At 57.3% G+C, this 19167-nt stretch overlaps 1 protein-coding gene across 1 annotated transcript in view; it reads right to left on the reverse strand.

Annotated features, from left to right (window-relative positions):
* Positions 1-19126, reverse strand: part of ABCB9 (ATP binding cassette subfamily B member 9) — a 33402-nt gene extending 14276 nt beyond the window's left edge. Inside the window, exons 1-7 of the mRNA XM_004709604.2 lie at positions 19006-19126; positions 12679-13338; positions 6210-6324; positions 5644-5774; positions 4775-4980; positions 2039-2236; positions 714-842 (exon numbers count right to left, since the gene is read on the reverse strand). Of these exons, the coding sequence (XP_004709661.1) occupies positions 714-842; positions 2039-2236; positions 4775-4980; positions 5644-5774; positions 6210-6324; positions 12679-13258 (1359 nt within the window). The 5' untranslated portion in view covers positions 13259-13338; positions 19006-19126. The remainder of the gene's footprint in view (positions 1-713; positions 843-2038; positions 2237-4774; positions 4981-5643; positions 5775-6209; positions 6325-12678; positions 13339-19005) is intronic.
* Positions 19127-19167: the final 41 nt, after the last annotated feature.

The raw sequence follows: 19167 nt of genomic DNA on the forward strand, positions 1-19167 counted from the left end.
CATGACCAACATCAGGGTGTGCATGGGCTAGGAACTAGGAAGCAAAATGAGCCCCAGGGTGTACCCTGCCAGGCTGCTGGGGCCCTCGGCAGATCCAGGATGGTCAGCACACTCGGACTTGTCAGCTAGGAGGGCCACCTGCAGACAGACGGGGCTCGCACAGGCATGCCCTGGGACCTTCTGTTAAAAAAAAATTAGTGGAGAAGAGGGGGAGAGGAAGGGAGAAAGGGGAACCTATGGCAATGATTGACACATAACCATACACCCCTCTCCAGGGGGAAGAACAACAGAAAACATGGGGGAAGGGAGACAGCGGTCAATGTGAGATAAGAAAATAATAATAAGTTTAATCTATCAAGGGGTTATGAAGGGGGGGGGAGAGGAACTGATCTCAAGGGCTCAATAGGAAGTAAATGTCTAAAAGAGAATAAATGAAGGCAACATATGTACAAACATGCCTGATGCAATCGATGTATGGATTGTAATGAGTTGTAAGAGTCCCCAATAAAGTGATCTTTTAATAAAAAAAATTAAAAAGCGAGTACAGCCTTGGACGTAAACCCTGTGGGAGCTACCCTGCCATGCCCCCCGGGGGTCACGAGAAGCGGGCACCCACTAGAAGGCAATGGGTCTGTCTCAGGGTGAGGACTGCTCCCTTCCCTCCCTGCTTGAGAGAGAAACACCCCTCCTCCCAGCCTCCCCGACCCCCTCACCTCCATGCAGTCCCCCAGGACGAACTCGTAGATGATGAAGGAGATGAGGTTTCCGCTGGTCATCTGCCCCGAGATGACCAGGTGGCCCCCGTAGTACAGAATGCTGACCTGGACCACCAGCAGCGTCAGCTGGGGCAGAGGGAAAGGGCAGTAGGGTCACGAACTCAAACCCCCGGCTGAAATGCAGCGGTGATGCCCTCCCGGGCACCCATCGGCCACTTGCTGCCCCTCCCACACCCCGGGAGCATCTTCCTCCCCAGGAGCATCTTCCTCCCCAGGGCCTCAGCTGGAACAGGCTGAGGACCTGGCTGGAGAACAAGGCGTCCCTTGTTCGTCTCTGGCCCACGCCCCGCCACCCCCAGCTCCCTCCCTCAGCCAAGCAGGAGCTGGTAATCCCTTTCCCAGGGCTGGGCAGAATGCAAGGCTCAGAGAGGTCGTGAGGGCCCTCTAAGACCACACAGCAGAGTGGGATGATGATGGAGGGGCTGTCTTGGGCTGCCTCTCCATCACCACCTCACCTGGCAGTGCACCTGGGAGAGGCACAGAGTCTTGGGACCCATGGCAGCTTGCCTGGGGCCCCCGTGAGCCCCTCTGCTCCTAGCACACCCCCACCCCCACCCCCCACAACACCTGCCAATGCTGGGATCAGAACCAGACCCCAGGAGCCTCCCTGGGCACGCGACGCACTAGACGAGGCGCTAGCTTCCGGGACAGGCTGTGAGGCTTCCAGCCCTTCTCCTCCTTGGCTGGGCAGGGGGCACAGGCAGCCTGCCCCAGGGGCACCCAGAGATCCCAGGGCCCTGGATCCCACGCACAACTCTCTCCCCTAAATTCCACACCACCCTACTCCCGCCCCAGCTTGTCCACCCCCCAGGTGTGACATATGGAAGACCGTGACACATGGGGGCTGAGACTCACTGCTGGGGGTCAGCCTGTGTGTATGTGTGTGGTGTGTGTTTGGGACCTGCGTGGTGTGGTGTATGGTGCATGTGTGGTATCTGGCAGGGCGGGTAGGTGGTGTGTGTGGCTGCGACATGGGACCCTGGTAGGTTCTGTAAAGTTGATCCCCCTCCCCGCCTGCTTGGCTGGGAGACTTCCTCAGGTGAGAGAAAGCCCCTGCCACGCGGGCATTCGTTCTCATGGGGAAAAGTGCATGGAACCAACAGGGAGCTGGGGCCACTGCGGGCCAGGACAGGCAGCTCGGCAAAACCACGCAAGGTCCCAGCCCCTGCCCCCCATTCAAGGTCCCCACACTGGACCCCGGGCCCATGTCCCCAACTCAGGGGCCCCCCTTCATGGTGTCCTGCCCCGGCTGGGGCACCTACCCCGCTGCCCCAGACGTAGTAGGTGTAGGCAGCTGCTTCCTTCCGGTTGAGCTTGTACACCTGCTGCAGCTTCCTCGAGTACACCTGCGCCTCCTCCTCCTCGTTGGCGAAGCTCCGCACAGTTTTCATGGCGCTGATGGTCTCCTCGGCCGTGCTGCTGGCCCGTGCCAGGGCGCTCTGGACCTCTTTGGACAGCCTCTAGGGGCGAGGGGCAGGGGGGACTTCAGGACAGGCAGCCTTGCCAGTGCCACGAGTTCCCGGGCCTCTTCCTGGCTCCTGGCCACGTCATCAGCACCAACAGTACAGACAAGGTCCCCGGGACTGAAGGAGGAGACCCCGCTGCCTTTGCCCCCTCATTTCCTCTAGCAGATTCTGTAGACTCAGACACTGCTTCCCGAAGGGGGGGGTCTGGAGGGGGTGACGGCTCCAGATCCCCAGAGAAGAGGGCTGACCATCAAGCCAGAGCTGGTGCTCAGCAATCCTCTCCAAAGAGGCGTCTCCATACCCGAGCCTGGGCTCACAGCAGGCAGGCCCTGTGCCGGGTCCAGGTTGCACCCAGTGTGAGGATTCCCACATTCTAGGGCAGGGGTGCTCCACCTTCCTAACGCCGCAACCTTTTCAGACAGTTCCGCATGTGGTGGTGACCCCCCAACCATAAAATTATTTTCACTGCTACGTCATCACTTTCATTTTGCTACTGTTATGAAACAGCATGTAAATATCTGATAGGTAGGATGTATTTTCATTGTTACAAATTGAACATCATTAAAGCATAGTGATTCATCACAAAAACAATATGTAATTCTATATTGTGAAATATTTATTTTTACTGAAAGCTCAATGGAATGTTGTCTTGAAGCATGGGGTAGCATGGGTAACAGTCTTCACGCGGGTACTTGTATGTAGCCGTATCTGTATGTGGGCGGACCCGCCTGGAGATGGATAGGAGTGGTGTCTGGTTCCTAAGGCCATCAGAAATATGTGTTGTCCAATGGTGTTAGGCGACCCCTGTGAAAGGGTCCTTTGACCCCCAAAGGGGTCGTGCCCCACAGGTTGAGAACCGCTCCCCTAAGGGGACACCTTATCTACCGCCAGCCTACCTACGCTATAGGAGAGCCCCAGAGGGCTGGCCTGCAGGAGATTCCAGACCTCATGACCAACATCAAGGTGTGCATGGGCTAGGAACTAGGAAGCAAAATGAGCCCCAGGGTGTACCCCGCCAGGCTGCTGGGGCCCTCGGCAGATCCAGGATGGTCAGCACACTCGGACTTGTCAGCTAGGAGGGCCACCTGCAGACAGACGGGGCTCGCACAGGCATGCCCTGGGACCCCCGTGTCACATGCAGGCCCTGGGAGACACGCATCAGGCATCCGGCAGTGCCCTGGCTGTGCCCTGAGATACGTTTGATGTGAACAGTGCATGTGACTCCGTCCCTGTAGGCGCAGGTGGGAGCACACCCATAGGACTCGCTCAGGACCCCGCCTGCTGCAGACGGGAAGTGGGATCTGAGGTGGTGAGATCTGGCTCTCGGTCCTCAGCCTGGGGCTTGGCAGGAAGGGTGGGGCAGGGGAGAAGACCGGAAATTGGCTCTAACTCCCAGGTGTGGATTGACGTTTTTCCCACTCCATGAGGAAAACGACGGCGCTGGAGGGCTGAGGAGAAGGCGCTCTGGAATGGCAGTGGATACGGGGAGTTGATTCCTCCTGGGACAAGGGCAGGTGACAGTCCCAGGAACCAGGAGGAGCTGGGACACTGACATACCCCTGCCCCACCAAGAACAAATCTCCTGCTACAGCCTCCTGCTCACCAGGCCTCCACCTGCCCTCCCCGGAGGGCCTGGGTCTCTGCCAAAGGGACACGGGCCCGCCTGGTTCCCTAAGAGTTAGGGCACCCCTCTACTGGGAGGCAACAGGGTAAGGCGGAAGACTAGCTCTCAGGTATGGGGGTGGGGGGGTGGGGATTAGAGCCCAACCACCTTCTTCTTCCCACATGACACACCATCTAAATATCAGAGTCCTAATGGCCTCACCAAAGGGCCCTCGTGCCGCAGTGAGGCCGGCCTGGGGTTGCTCACATGAGACTGGAGGTTCAGACCTACCAGACGCTCTGAGGGAGAGAGAGGAGCCTGCCTGTTCCTAAGAGATCCACAGTCTTAGGACCCTTAGGGAGCAGTTCTGTTCTGTCCAACTGGGTAGCCAGGAGTGAGACTCAAAGGCTGAGTTTCGTTTGGTTTGGTTGTTCAAGGGCTCTCATGAATTCAGTGTTGGTGGGAAGGTGTGGACTGCAGCCATCAGGCCAGCTGTCATGTCCTGGCTGCTACTATCTGGTGTCCTTGACCCCAGCCGGGATGAGGACAGGGTCCTTGTCTGTCTCGTGGACAGACCCAGTGTCTGGGACAGAACCCTGCATCAAACCCACTTCCGCTGAGCCAAATCAGTCTCACAACAGCCCCACCGGGGGCTTCCAAATCGGGAACTCTTTACAGGAGCAAAGAGCCTCATCTGTCTCCCACAGAGTGGCTGGTGGGTTTGAACCGCCGACCTCAAGGTCAGCAACCCAACATGACCCACAGTGCACTCGGGGCTCCTTTGGGACTGAGCAGCTGCTCAGGCAGCAGTCAGCACTTAAGTGAGTGAGAGCCGCCCACGAGTCCTCCCGAGCCCCTCCCCTCTTCCCTCTTCCCACAGAGCCCCCACTTCCCTTGGGGAGAAGGGGGCGCCCGTGCCTCAGGCCTACCTTGTAGTACTTGCCGTAGATGTCGGACACCATCATGATAATGGGAAAGCCCATGAAGGTGACCAGCGAGAGCTGCCAGGAGAGGCTGAACATGAAGGCCACCACACCCGTGACCTTGACTGTGTTGCGCAGGAAGATGTTGATGTTCTGGGAGACCAGGTCGCTGACCATGGTGGTGTCCGAGGTGAGGCGGGAGATGAGGTCCCCTGGAACAGAGACACCCACCGGGGGACTCAGCCCTCCCCCTCCTTCCAGAGGGGAAAAGAACAGATGTCAAAAGTGATGGGGTTGGGGGGTGACTGTCACGCGGGGCCACTGTCTCTCCAAAGCTGCATCGCCCTGTTTGACGGAGGGAGGAGGTGGCGACTGGGTCGGGTTCTGGTCCCTGGAAGCCCCTGGTGTCTCACTGTCACCACACGCCCAGTGCCAGCCCCTGCGTTGAGAGCTCACGGCTCTCATGGGAAGCACTACTTGTGCTTCTCCGGTTTCACAGAGGAGAAAGGAGGGGCTCAGGGAAGCAGCGGCCTTAGTGCACTCCAGGCAGGCTGGCCTGTCATTCCGAGAGCCAGGACAGGATCTGTCTGCAGCCTGGCCTGGCCTCACCGGGGGCAGCTGGACCTCTGAGGCCACACAAGATGGAAGTCTTGGCCCCTGTGGTTCCCTGAGGGCCTCGGGGGGTGGGGGGGTGGGGGAGGCAGGTGCTTGGGCCTCACAGGGATCTCGGGGCGGCCTGGCTGGGATCCTGCAATGGCCCCAGCTCAGCTGGAACCTCAGCCCACAGGCCAGCTCTCGGGGCTCAGGGGGTACAGCCCAGTCTGAAGGACTGCTGTGGACTTGTCCGCCATCCCCAGGTCCGCCCAGGGACCCACCTGTGCGATTCTCGTCAAAGAAGCTGGTCTCCTGGGACACCAGCGAGCGGAAGAGGCAGTTCCGGAGGCGAATGTTCAGTCTGGCAAATATGAGGGTAAAAATGCCGCCCCGAATACCTGCGGCAAACGAGCTAATTGCAGATAAGAGATGTTATAGCAGCACATCCTTCCAGCAACAGGCCAACACACCCCGGTGTTTCCCCACCCCCTGTGCCGGCCAGCGTGGGGGGGCCCCTCTGGCCCATGGCCCCCTCCAGGCTGGCTGTCGCCTCAGAGCGTCCCTCCAGCCCTAGGCGGAGTTCCCCCAACCCACCCAGGGAGGGTGAAGGGATGAGTGACCCAGCCAGCGACCCCAACACCCAGACGCCAGGGGCAAGGAAGGGAGAACAGGCCCTCTGGGGGCCCACAACATGCACTGGGTCCCCAGGACACTTGGGAGGTGGTTGCCACGGTAATGGGTGGAGGGACAGGCCACAGGGGCCATTTCCCAGGTCTCAGGCCAGTCCCCCACCCCACTGGGACCTGGGGCAGGGGGCTGAGGCCAGACGGGGGCTGGGAGTGGCTACCTGCCGATGGCCAGCAGACACATGATGACCACAGCCGTGCTGAACTGGTCCATGCTCTTCTGGATGACGATGCTGTCGATGGCCCGGCCCGTGTAGTACGGGAGGAAGGTCTCACCTGGGGAGAGACATGCATGCTGGGGCCGAGGGCACCAGCCCCAGTCTCCCAGGGCACACTGGAGCCCTGCGCTCACTCCATGGGGGCTGTTTTCAGGGTTGGGCTTTTGTTTGGGCCCTAACATGTGTCCCCGGGATGGTTTCCACCCAGCTCTGTTTTTTGTGTGTGTGTATATGTTGCAGGGCTACTTCACCCGAAGGACGCCCCTCTGGGAGGCGTCTCCGGGAGGCTTGGCAGCGGAGTGGCACAGCCAACACCCAACACCCGTGTGAGGTGGGGTCCCCACCCTGGGCATTTCCCACTCATCCAGTAGGAAGGAAGGAAGGAGCTGCTAAGCCAAGGTCATCATTCAAACCCACCGGAGAGATACAGGGCTCCCCGTTCCCTGACACATTCCCGGCCTCTGAAAGCCCAAGGGGACAGCTCAGCTCTGTCCTAGAGGGTCTCCCTGATAGTGGGCTTGGTTGTCTCGGGTTTGGGTGGGCAGGCTATGAAGGAGCCCTGGTGGTGCGCAGGCTAAGCGCTCGGCTGCGGGTGGTCAGCGGGGTGCACCGAGCAGCTAGTTCTGTGGCTGGAACAGGAGACAGTGCCTCTCTGTAAAGATGATGGCCTGGGAGAATCTAGGGGGCAGTTCTGCTGTGTCCCACGGGGTCACTATGAGTTGGGTTCCTTCCCTGAGCCACACCCCCACCCCTGGTTTCTCAAGGCCGATGGGTGAGGAGGCACTTTGCTGGGTCCCCAGCCACCCCTAAGTTACAGATGAGGAGAGCGAGGCAGGGCAGGCCCTTGTGAGAGACAAACGGGCAGTGGCTGCCACAGTGGGAGGGAACACTGTAGGAGTGGTTGTGAGGACGATGCTGGACCGAGCAGCGTCCTGGTCTGTGGTTTTAACAAAGAAACTTCAAACGAGTGGAGTTTGGCTCCCCCCGGGGCAAGGTATACAGTAGACTGACTCACAGCACCCTTGTGGGTCCGCTCCCCATGGAGTCGTTGTGACTCAAGGCGCCTCTGTGGGTCCACTCCCCGTGGAGTCAGTGTGACTCATGGCGGCCCGTGGCTCCGCTCCCGTGGAGTCGGTGTGACTCATGGTGCACCCTGTGGGTCCCTCACCATGAGTTAGTGTGACTCAGGGTGCCCCTGTGGGTTTCCGAGACTGTAACTGTTTACAGGAGCAGAAAGCGCAGTCTTCCAGCAGGTGCTCACTACAGATCAGTGAGAGAATCTCAACTCATGGCTGGGAGCCACCTTACAGGACGGTAAAGGGCTCAAAATGTTGAGTTGGCAGTCAGCACCCCAATGGGCAAGCCCCCACATGCCCGCGGCCCCTGTGAGTTATAACTGACTCAATTGCAGTGCTTGCGAACCCGGGCCCTGCTGCCCGGTGGCGAGATCTTTCGTGGGGCACTGGTGCCCTCTGCTGGTGCTTCGCATGGAGGCTACCAGGTAGCCGTGTGGAGCGTCTGAGTCCCCCAGGGGAGCTTGCTCCATCTAGCTAAAGTCCTGCCTCAATTTACACACAGGGAAGAAAAGGACACCAGTCGGTTTCCAGCCAGGACTGAGGGTGAGAACAAGCAGTTTTTGAGTCCTTGGCTGGGCACTGAGCATGCCATGCAGACCCGCTGTCTGTCGAATCTGCCCAGGAACTGGGGGAAAAACACACCCGGTCAGCAAGAACTGTGGACGCCCGGTGATCTCAGGAGTAGCATACCATCCACAGCCTGTGGTATTGAAGGAAGACGTCCAAGCTGCACTGGTGAAAACCAAGGCTCCGGGAATTGACGGAATTCCAGTGAAATGTCCCAAAGGACCTTGTCCACGGCAAACTACCTGGCCAACGGCTGGAGGAGATCCTTATCTGTACTCCTTCTGAAGTGGGGCGAGCCAACAGAATGCAGCAGGGCTGGGATGTGCAAATCCAACGGTGAGGGCCACGGCGTCCGTCCGGTGGAGCGGGCACGGGGACTGATGATGGTGACGATGGTGCAGGACAGAGCAACGCCCTGCTTAGCTGTCCACGCTGTCACCAAGAGTCGGAGCGGATCTGAGGGCAACTCAAAGCCACGGCACAAATGGTGAATGATTCACCTCTGGCGACTGGGAGAGACTGGGTCACAGGAGACAGCTGGCTACCACTGGAAGGAAGCCTGTAGACCAGGAAGGAATGGCTGATGGGACACGGGAGACAACCCAAGCCCTCACGGTCTCCTGGCAAGTCCAGCTCTGGGTTGGGTACTGGACCTGGGCTGAGTCAGGCCTGGTTCCTGCCTCGGTGGGGGAAGCTGGGGGCTAGCTGAGTGCTTTTCATGTCATCTGTATGACAGTCCAGGGGCAAATGGTCACAGAGGTGTATCGGAGAAGGCTCCCCGGGGCCCTTGGGCTTTGAAGCAGAACAGGGGCATCTGGCGGAACGGAACGGGAAGAGGTCATCGCAACACTCCCCCCAAGCCCACACCACACCCGGAGCTGTGCCGATTCTGACTCACAGGGACCCTGGAGGGCTGAGCAGAACTGTCCCCTGGGGTTTCCAAGGTGCTACAACTTTCCGAGTGCGGTGAGCCTCGTCTTTCTTCTGCAGAGCGGCTGATGGGTTTGAACTGCCCACCTGTAGGTTAGCAGCTGAGAATTTGACCACTGTGCCTCTGGGCTCCTTCCAAGGCCTCTGGGCACTTCCTGTGCGTCAAGAGCCATCTGAGGAGCCACCTTCCTGTGGACACGTTGACCCTCAGTCACACATTGCAAGGGGTGCTGTTAATGTGCCCACTTTAGAATAAAGGAAGCTGAGGCTTACAGCAACTTGTTCCAAGTCGTACAGCCATTTAGGGGCCGGGACCGAGGGGATGCAGGGAGGGCAATAAGCCGGAAGAGGAGCTGTGGGACTAGCCAGCCCTCGGTTGACCCCAGCTCTCTGAGAACTTTCTGGGTTTGTAACCAGCCCTGGCCTCTGGCCCTGGGAGGGAAGGATTCACAAAGTCCTAACAGCTGGTGTTCCTGAGCACTTACTGATTCTATTTGTGGTAGCTACATGATTTCAGGTCAACTTGGTAAATTAAGAATGCAGGGGTGGAGTCTAGCCTGTCAATCAGGTCACAGGCTGGTGACCCCTCCGTATGGGCATGGCCTTCTCATGAGGATGCTGGCACTTCTCTTCCTCCCTGGAGGCGGGACACTCTCTGCTACACATTCCTGTTGGATAAGCCACACTGATGGCAGCCAGAGCCCTGGGGATGTGTCCACCGCCATTGGACTCACAGGATTTTCCACCCACCGGCCTGTGATCTTCCTGCATTCAGCATTGTTGCATGTGCTGCGTGAGTCTGAAGAGGAACTCATGGGCTAATATCGAACTTACAGACTTGATCTGGACTGAACTGGGATGTTTTATTGATGTATAATTACTTCCTGATATAAAGTTCTCTCTTACATATACATGAGTGTCTCTGGATTTGTTTCTTTGGTCAACCTGGTCTAACACACTCTATCCAAGGTAAACTCTATCCAAGGCCAACGAGTCCATTCTGACCCATCGTGACCCTAGTGGACAGAGGAGAAATGCTCCTTAGGAGTTTGAGGCTGTAAATCTCCACAGGAGCAGACAGCTTCATCTTGCTTCTGCAGAGAAGCTGGTGGATTTGAACCGCCAGCCTTGAGATCAACAGCCCAGTGCTTCTCCCACGGCACTGTTGGGCTCATTCACGCTTTAGGATGCTACAAAATTAGAGCTCTAGTGAAACAAGCTTGGGAACATGCAGCACCAGTCAGCTGGGGAAGGAACTGGACCTGGTATTTGGACCCAGGCCTTAACGACCCAGGGACCCATGGAGTTTCCCCACTCATATTGCTGGAGTGGGCTTTTCAAAGCGTTCAGACCAGGTGTACCAAAAGAATATAGGTTATGCCAAAAAAAAAAAAAAAAAGAAAGAAAACATCTTACACAAGCCCGATCACACTGGCACCTGTGCGTAGGGGATGAAAATAAAAGTTTGGTCAGACAATACTGAGCCCAACCACTGGCAAGAGGCTCTGGGACGTTCTATTTCAGACTAGACTAGACAACTCACTACAAAAACTTTGTCTCACCTCCACATCCATGCCCGTTGCTGGGTGCAGTCCTGGTGTGACTCCAGTGGACAGCGTGGAGCTGCCCCGCAGGATTCTAGATGGCCACCTTTCTTTAATAATGAGCCTGCTACAGAGACACACAAAATCCCACACCGCCCAGGTTTCACCCAGGTAGCATCAGCAGCACCGATGAAACGGTATAAGTTGTGCTGCACTTTCCGCTCTGCTGGCCTGAGTTGCTTGTGCCCGTCTTCGTTGTCATCGACATAAACTCACTTGACCCTCATGGTTCCCACCTAAACATCCAGGTTGCCATGGCCAGGCTGACCCCACCGCCACCGGGATGGATCCTCCAGGGGCACAGTGTTCTGCTGGTTAAGCTAAACTTGAGTTTGGCTTCACGAAGATTTCAGGTGATTTGTTTTTTTTGGTTTAAAAATGGTCTCCAGGGGCAATATTTTTTTTGGGGGGGTGTTCATCCAGCTTCCACGGCCCCAGGAAGTCTGGGTTCCAAAAAATGGTTGAAATTCATGTTCTGCCTTTCCCCCCTTTTGATCAGGATGCTGCCGCAGAATCTTTGATCGCAATGTTCTCTGGGTTGCAATCCTTTGGGAACCAGATCGCTGGGCCTTTTTCCCTCGGAGCCACCGGGGTGGGGGAGCCACGGGGTGGGTGGCTGTGGGTGTTTCAGTGTGGCGCTCCTTCTGAACTGTGTCCAGATGAGGTATTCGTGGTCAGATTAAAAAGACGGGGAACCACTCCAGAGTTCCCCAACAGGAGACCAACAAAAGCAGATATGGTTACAAGCACACAGCTGTGTGACAGGTGAGGCGCCGATCGGTGGGGATACGGCCCAGATGGTGCTGGGTGAGAGAGAAAGCAGGGCGCCCAGCAGAGAACCGCGTGTGGAAGAGGGAGACTCGGGCACCCTTATTTGCCCATCACTGCATGGAGGGAAGACTCTGGGTAGCTTCCTGCCTGCTCGGAGGTTTCTAGAACGTTTGTCTCCAGCTAGTCCAGGAAGTCCTGGCAAAGGCACCCCGGTGGCACCACAGTTAAGCACCAGGCTGCCAGCCTGAATGGTGGGCAGTGCAAACGCACTCGCCCATGCTCTTCCTGGGAAGATTAACCCGACCCAGGCCTCTGGAGTCGATTCCAATTCACCGGGACCCTAAAGGACAGAGTAGATGGGCACCTTAGGGTTTCCGAGAGCGCAAATTGTTAAGGACAGGCAGATGGCCTCGTTTTTCCTCCAGCCGTTGGCTGGTGGCTTTGAACCATGGACCTTGTGGTTAGTGACCGGGCACCTACCTCACAGCACCACCAGGGCCCCTTCTGTAAAGACGACAGCTGGGGAAACCCAACAGGGCAGTTCTCCTCTATTACCTGGAGTCTCTGAGGGTTGGAATCGACCCGTCGGCGAGGAACACCACCAAGGCCCTGGGCAGGGAGGGATCCGGCGCCATTGGGTACAGAATTAGGAGGGAATGTTCCCACGGTTGGCCTTTTCCACCCATTTGATTTGGGAACGAGTCAGGGTAACCTGCCCCTAACCATCATCACAGGTCCAGTAGGTGCAATTGTGCAGCGATAATAAGTAAAGATTATATATAGTACAGTCATAGAGAGCATGAGAGGTAGAAGAAATAACGGAGTCAGACACATTTCATGGTAGCATGCTCACCTCCGCCCCACTCGGTGGTCCATGTGAGAATGTGGAAGGTGGGAATTACAGGAGTGAGCGAGGAAGGTTTATTACTAACTGAGGCTTATATCTCTTTTGGGGGTGTGCAAGCCCCCTAATTACAGGTAAGGACATACGTCACAGGAAGGGGTTGCACTATGGGTTATACAGTAATGAGAGGGGGACAATCTAGGGGTACACACGCAATGGGAAGGGGAGGGATTGGGGGTACACATGTGACAAGAAGGGCGGATCCTAGATACAGGGAGGTCGCCTAACGTTGGATGTCACTCAGCAGGTTTGACCTGTTCTCTGGCTCGCCATAGAAACCATTATCTGTAGGGTGTGGGCCCCACCTACAGTGGACCAGACTGATGTCTGAATGCCTTCAGAGTGAAGTAACCCAATGTCCTGAACAGCAGGGAGTGGGCTCTACCTGTGATGGGACCAGACAGTAGTCTGAAGGCTGAATGCATCTGACCTCTCACCACGTGCTGGCAAAGAGCCTCTAATGTGTGACCTATCTTAGGGGGAGACAAAGCTGGGGGAAAGTCTTTTTACATCCCACAGGAACAACGGGATCGAAACATTCAAAATGCGCGTGGACTTACCCAGAGCGGCCACGATGAGGAAGAAGGAGGCGGCTACCAGGAAGGCCATGTCGGGCCTGGTGTAGGACAGCAGCTTCTGCAGGGTGGCTCCCGATGCCTGCTCGGCAAAGCCCTCCGCCTCTGGGCCGGCCCCGGGCTCCAGGGACTCTGCGTCCGGCTGCACTGTGGACAGCAGCCACCAGAGCAGGAAGGAGGCGGCCAGCGAGACGTAGGTCCACACGAAGAGGGCCCAGAAGCACGGGTCCTGGATGGGCCGGCGCACCTCGGAGAAGAGCAGCAGCTTGACCATGGCGAAGATGCCCACGCCCAGGCACACGAGGGTGATGACCGGCCAGGAGGCCCGCAGCCGCTGGGGGCCCAGCGAGCTGTTCTTGGCCACGCCGATGGCGGCTCCCAGCAGCAGGCAGCCGCGGTAGAGGCAGGCTGCCCACAGGTCCAGCACAGAGTCGAAGACGTTGAAGTCACGGATGTCCTCCAGCAGGCTGCGGTGTCGGTGGCTGAGGGCGTAGATGGCCGTGGTCACGCTCACGTCCATGCTCATGAAGGCCAACGTTGCTGCCACCGCCTTCCACAGCCGCATCCTGCCGACACGGGTGGGGGCGGGGGTGACTCTAGTTCTTCTGAGGGGGCTGGGCCATCATCCTCCGAGCAGGGCCAGACCTGTGGGAGAAGCAGGAGCAAGGGTCAGAGGAGGGGCACCGGCCACGGCACTCCGAGGTTCCTCCTGGAAACAGAAATCTTAAGCCCCGGCTGTGCGCTGGACGCCACTCATGTAGGTTGGGGACTGAACAGGCTCCCAGGGACTGTGTGGGCGGATAAGACCTTGTTCCTGGGGGAGAACTAACAAGCATCACACAGACATTGGGAACCACAATGGCTGTCAGGAGCCCCCATGGCACTGTGGGTTAAGCTGCTAACTGCGAGGTCGGTGGTTCAAACCCATGTGCCACTCTGTGGGAGCCAGCGGAGCCAGTCAGCTGTGGTAAAGCCAGACCGGCGTGGAAACCCTCAGGAGCAGCTCTGCTCTGTCCAGCAGGGTGGAGAGGAGCTGGGATCAACCTGCAGGCAGTGGGGGTCTTCTGTTCAGAGGTAAGGGTTATGGGTGCCATCAGAGTATGATGCAGGAGACCTGGGTGAATGGGATTCTGGGGAGGCGGGCCAGCAAGAGCTCCCTCGGAGAAGAAACATCTGACCAAGCAGGGGCCAGGCGTGAGCCCCATGTGTGTGAAGAAGGGGAGGAGGTCCCTGGAGGGCGGAGAGCAGAAGTCAGGCGGCAGGTCTGCAGGGCCTGGCAGTCACAGCAAGGCTTTGGTAAGCACAAACCACACTTTGTGTGGAGTGATCCTCTAAAGCAGGGGTGTCAAACTGGTGGCCCGTAGGCCGCATGCGACCCCTGAGGTAATTTTGTGGCCCACGATGCTCTGAAATAAAATGTAACGAGGGAATTGCGTATACCGTATTGCCTCGATCTCCTCTAAGTGCTATTTTCTTCATAACAATATTTTCTATTTTCATTTTATTTCAGAGCATCGTGGGCCACAAAAAATTGCCTCAGGGGCCACCAGTTTGACACCCCTGCTCTAACGGCATTTGTACCTGCTTAGAAATTTCCAGAATCTTCTTCCTTGAGTCAAGTCTGCTTGTCCAAAGCCACTGTGGCCCTGCCACCCCCGCCCACCCACCCACCTACTGCCCTTCAGGGCTCCGGCAGAGGCTGGGAGAGCCTGGGACCTGGAGGGGCACCCCAGGCAGTCCGGAGCAAGGCTTGTCTGGGAGCTGGGACATGTGTGCCCGAATGGCCCCTCCCCTTTCACGCCTGAAGACTTCATTGTTCCAACTACAAAACAGGCAAAGCTCTGGTGCCACCAAGTGGTGGGGAGGGGCTTGGGAGGGGTGACACAGTGGTGACAGTGGAGGGGGGCCCTTGGAGAACCCTACCCCACAGCTCTGGTCTGATCAAAACCCTACACAACCCCATGAGGCCTGTGTCTCCCATTTTTCAGGTGGGGGCACTGAGGTACCCAATCTCACTCCCAGTAGTCAATTATGACTTATAGCGGCTCTATAGGAAAGAGCGGAACTGCCCCTGTGGGATTCCGAGACTGCAAATCTTTTTTTAAAAATCATTTTATTGGGGGCTCATACAACTCTTATCACAATCCATCCATCCATTGTGTCAAGCACATTTGTACATTTGTTGCCCTCATCATTCTCAAAACATATGCTCTCCACTTAAGCCCCTGGCATCAGCTCATTTTTCCCCCTCCCTCCCTGCTTCCCCCTCCCTCATGAACCCTTGATAATTTGTAATTATTATTTTGTCATATCTTACACTGTACGACATCTCTCTTCACCCACTTTTCTGTTGTCCGTCCCCAAGGGAGGAGGTTATATGCAGATCCTTTAAATTGGTTCCCCCTTTAAACCCCCTCCCTGCCTCCACCCTCCCTGTATCGCCACTCTCACCACTGGTCCTGAAGGGATCATCCACCCTGGATTCCCTGTGTTTCCAGTTCCTATCTGTACTAGTGTACATCCTCTGGTCTAGCCAGATTTGTAAGGTAGAATTGGGATCATGATAGTGGGGGGTGGGGAGAAGCATTTAAGAACTAGAGGAAAGTTGTATGTTTCATCATTGCTACACCTTCAAGCCTTTAAGACCCCAGAAGCTATATCTTTTGATAGCCATGCACCATCAGCTTTCTTCACCACATTTGCTTATGCACCCGCTTTGTCTACAGCGATTGTGTCGGGAAGGTGAGCATCATGGAATGCCAGTTTAATAGAACAAAATATTCTTGCATTGAAGGAGTACTTGAGTGGAAGCCCAATGTCTATCTGCTACCTTAATACTAAATGTATAAATATATGCACATAGATCTATTTCCCTATCATATATAAATATATTTACATATGTACATACCTGTATTTAGACCTCTATTTAGACCCTTTGCCGCCTAGCTCTTTCCTCTATTTCCTTTTACTTTCCTCTTGTCCCACTATCATACTCAGCCTTCATTTGGGTTTCAGTAATTCCTCTTGGTTACATTGCCTTTGATCAATCCCTACCAGGGCTCCTACACCCTCCTCTCCACCAATTTTGGATCACTTGTTGTTCCCTTGTCCCTGGGTTGGTTAACACCACTTCCTTTCCCCCACCTCCCCCTCTCCCATGTCCTCCTGGAGCCATCGGTCCCATTGGTTTCTCCTCCAGATTGTTTATCCAGCCTATTTTATCTAGACAGACCTTCAGAGATAATAATATGCACCCAAAAAAACAAGACAGAGAAAGACAAAGCAACAAAAGAAAACAAAACGACAAAACACAATGACAAAAAAAGAAAAGCCTGTAAATAGTTCAAGGTCTGCTTGTTGACCTTTAGAGTGTTTTTCTGGGACTGCAAATCTTTACAGGAGCAGAAAGCCTCAACACTGTCCCATGGAGCACCTGGTGGTTTTGAACTGCTGACTTTACAGTTAGCAACCCAAAATGTAAACTGCTATGCTACTGAGGGACAGAGGAGGGAAATCCCTCCTCACCCAGATCACTCTGCCCACAAAAGCCCAGACTCAGGACTGAAGGAACCATGGGCCGGCACTCTGCACCCAGACAGCTTATTTCACCCTCCCCACGGCTTTCCGGATGCAGCACTGACACCCTCTCCACGTGTGCCCCGGCTCTCACAGGCCCCACTGGCAGACCCTGAGCGAGGGCATCTTCCCACTGGCAGACCCTGAGCGAGGGCATCTTCCACGACAACAGGCGTCATCAGGGAGGTGGGCGGCATGCTCGGTCAGAGTGGCTCAGACGAGCAGCAGAAAGGACGTTGCCGCTGTGGGCCTGGCATTCTAAGTGACTCGGGTGTACGAGAACCCTCACAAGACCCCGGGGTAGGCCCTCCATGGTCCCATGTTACAGCCGAGGAGACTGAGGCCCTGAGTGGCCTCGGGACCTGCCCCAGGTCAGGCAGAGGGAAAGTAGCAGAGCTGGGTGTCTAGCCTGGGTGTCTAGCCTGTGTTCTCAGCGCCCCAGCCCCGACCTTCCCAAACAACCTCTGCATGAGTAAGCAGCTCCCCCTGACAGTGCCGAGGAGGGGTCCCCGAGGTGCAAGGCGGGCGGGATGTGGGCATCCCCCAGCTTGTATGCTGGCTGTCCCCAGGTGCCCCCTCTCCCGAGGTGCAGCCTCAGACTGTCCCAGAACAGACAGTCCCTTGGGGGGGAGGGCACGTGGGGGCAGGGGCCCCCTGGACAGCCTCGGCTGGCCTTCTGCTCCGGGGTGGCATGGAGCCGCTCCCGAGGCTGTCTGCTGCAATGCAGAGGCCTGGGGATTGAGTGGGAGAACTCAGTTGGAGCCGGGATGGAAACTCTTGGCCCTGTGCCACTCAACCTCCTGGCCAACCTACTGCCGTGCCATGCCGCTGCCCTAGGTGCTGCCAGCTACCGCGGCTGCTGCCCAGCCCCCGGAGGGCACCGGGGAGCATGGCTAGGGTCAGAAGTGGGACAGGAGGCAGCTCAAGGGAGGGTTGGCTGGCTCTCCCCATGGCCCCCATGGCCCCTAACCCAAGCCCCTGCGTGGTCCCACCCACACCCCTCCACCCCAAGTGTGGAGTCATGCTTTGTTAGTTGCCCACCTGGACACCCCAACTGCTCAGCTTCAATCAAATCCACAAAATTGAAACCCCAGCCTCACACATGTTTCCAGATGGGAAAACTGGGGCTCACAAAGGCAGAGTGGGGAGGCTTGTCCAGGGCCCCTCACTCAGGGAGCTGTCCCTAAGCCCTGAGTCAGACTCCGGGGAGGGAGCAGAAGCCAATACTGGCAACACTCCAGGAGGGGAGGGCACCCCAATAGTTTTCAGTTGCAGAGCAGAGGGTGGGGAAGAGATCACCGCCAAGCCGGAGGGCAGGGTTATTTAGAGGCACATCCTGGCTCCCCACCCCCCAGCTTAGAGGACGTAGCAGGCTAGACCAGGTGGAGCTGGAGGGCAAACCATGGCCATGTGGGTCCAAAGCAGCCCAGTCTATGGCCGGGTGTGTCCCAGGATGCTAAGGACAGCAGAGGATGAGCAGGTGACCCCATCTCAACTGGGGGTCCTGATAAAGGCTTTTCCTCCAGCTAAAGGGGGTATAATGTGGGGCCACTGCAACTGCAGGACAGGACCGTCTGGCACCACCCCAAGATCCTTACTACAACCACAGCTGCTACTGCGGGGTGGGGGTGGGGGGCAGTGTCAGTGCTGCAAGCACCTGGCAATGTGCTGGATACCTGGGACACTTGCTGGGTTCATCTTGCCACCATGAGCCCTGGCAGGTCCTCACACCCATTTCACTGATGAAGAGCCTGAGGTTGGAGAGTGGGTGCTAAGCACCATGAATTCTTGGTGGGCCCGGGCTCTGCAGAGACTCCAAGGGCCTCGGTGGCTCAAGTGACCTCATCTGACCCTCTGGCCCTTTTCCTGGAGGTGAGCTTTCTCCAAGGGATGGGTACCACAGCCCCTGTCACAAGGCCCACTGAAAGCTTGCTCAGCAGACCCCCGGGGTCAGTTCAGTGGGGGCTGGGCCTCAGGGTTTCTGGAGCCAGGGACCTGGCTGTGCTCAAACCCACCCCCACTCTTACTGAGCACTCCATGCTCCACCTGAGGGGGTGCTTCCCTGGCCCTGCCCCCACTCTGGGACTGGGATCCAGGTAACTGGGCTGAGGAGAGGGAAAGTGGTCCCTGTGAGATGCTTCTCTCGGTGCCTGGCACCTGTCCCTTCTTTCCAGGGGGTGGGACTGAAAGATAAGCCGGCAGGGCAGCTTACAGGTAGGGTAACCCACGCTGGGCCTGGGAGGGGGGACCCTGTGTAAACAGAGATCCAAAAATAAGGCTGTGGGTGGCCTCAGACCTAATTGCTACTGGGTGCGGGGTACCGGCTCACTGATGGACCAGGAGGGCTGAGGGCCAGGGAGTTGCGAAGCTCGGCAGACCAGGGGCCCTCTCTTCCCCTCCCACAGCCAGGTGCTGGGCATCGCTGGGCATGTCCGCTGTGGGGGTGAGCTCTGTCAAATGAGGGCCAGCCTCCCCAGGGCCTGCTTTAACCCTTTCAAGGCTCCCCTGGGGCGCAGGCTCCTGAGGAGTTAAAAAATGCTCCTAAGACAAGCCACGGTGTTGGGGGCTGAGACCCGGGGTGCGGGGGCGCGAGCCGAGAGCGCTTCAGGGCGGCTCCCATCTTCAGGAAAGGCGCCTGCTCCCCACGCCGGCCCAGGGGTGCCCTGGCTCTCCCAGCCCGTGCCAGCTCCGTGCCGTGCCTCGGATCGGTGGTCGGGGAGGCAGTCGCGCCCTTACCTGTCACCTGTCCCCAGGTGAGCCGTGGGAAGGGGGATGCAGTGGGCTGGGGTTGTCGGGGTCGCAGGCTCCGCGCCGCTCATTGGAAACCGCACCGGACGCCGCGCTCGCTCGGCTCCTTCCTCCCCGCCTCCCGCCGGCGCTGCGCCGCTGCAAGGTCGG

The sequence above is a fragment of the Echinops telfairi genome, unplaced genomic scaffold (assembly GCF_000313985.2).
Source record: "Echinops telfairi isolate 266 unplaced genomic scaffold, ASM31398v2 ScPeMD7_7412;HRSCAF=8450, whole genome shotgun sequence".
NCBI lineage: Eukaryota > Metazoa > Chordata > Mammalia > Afrosoricida > Tenrecidae > Echinops > Echinops telfairi.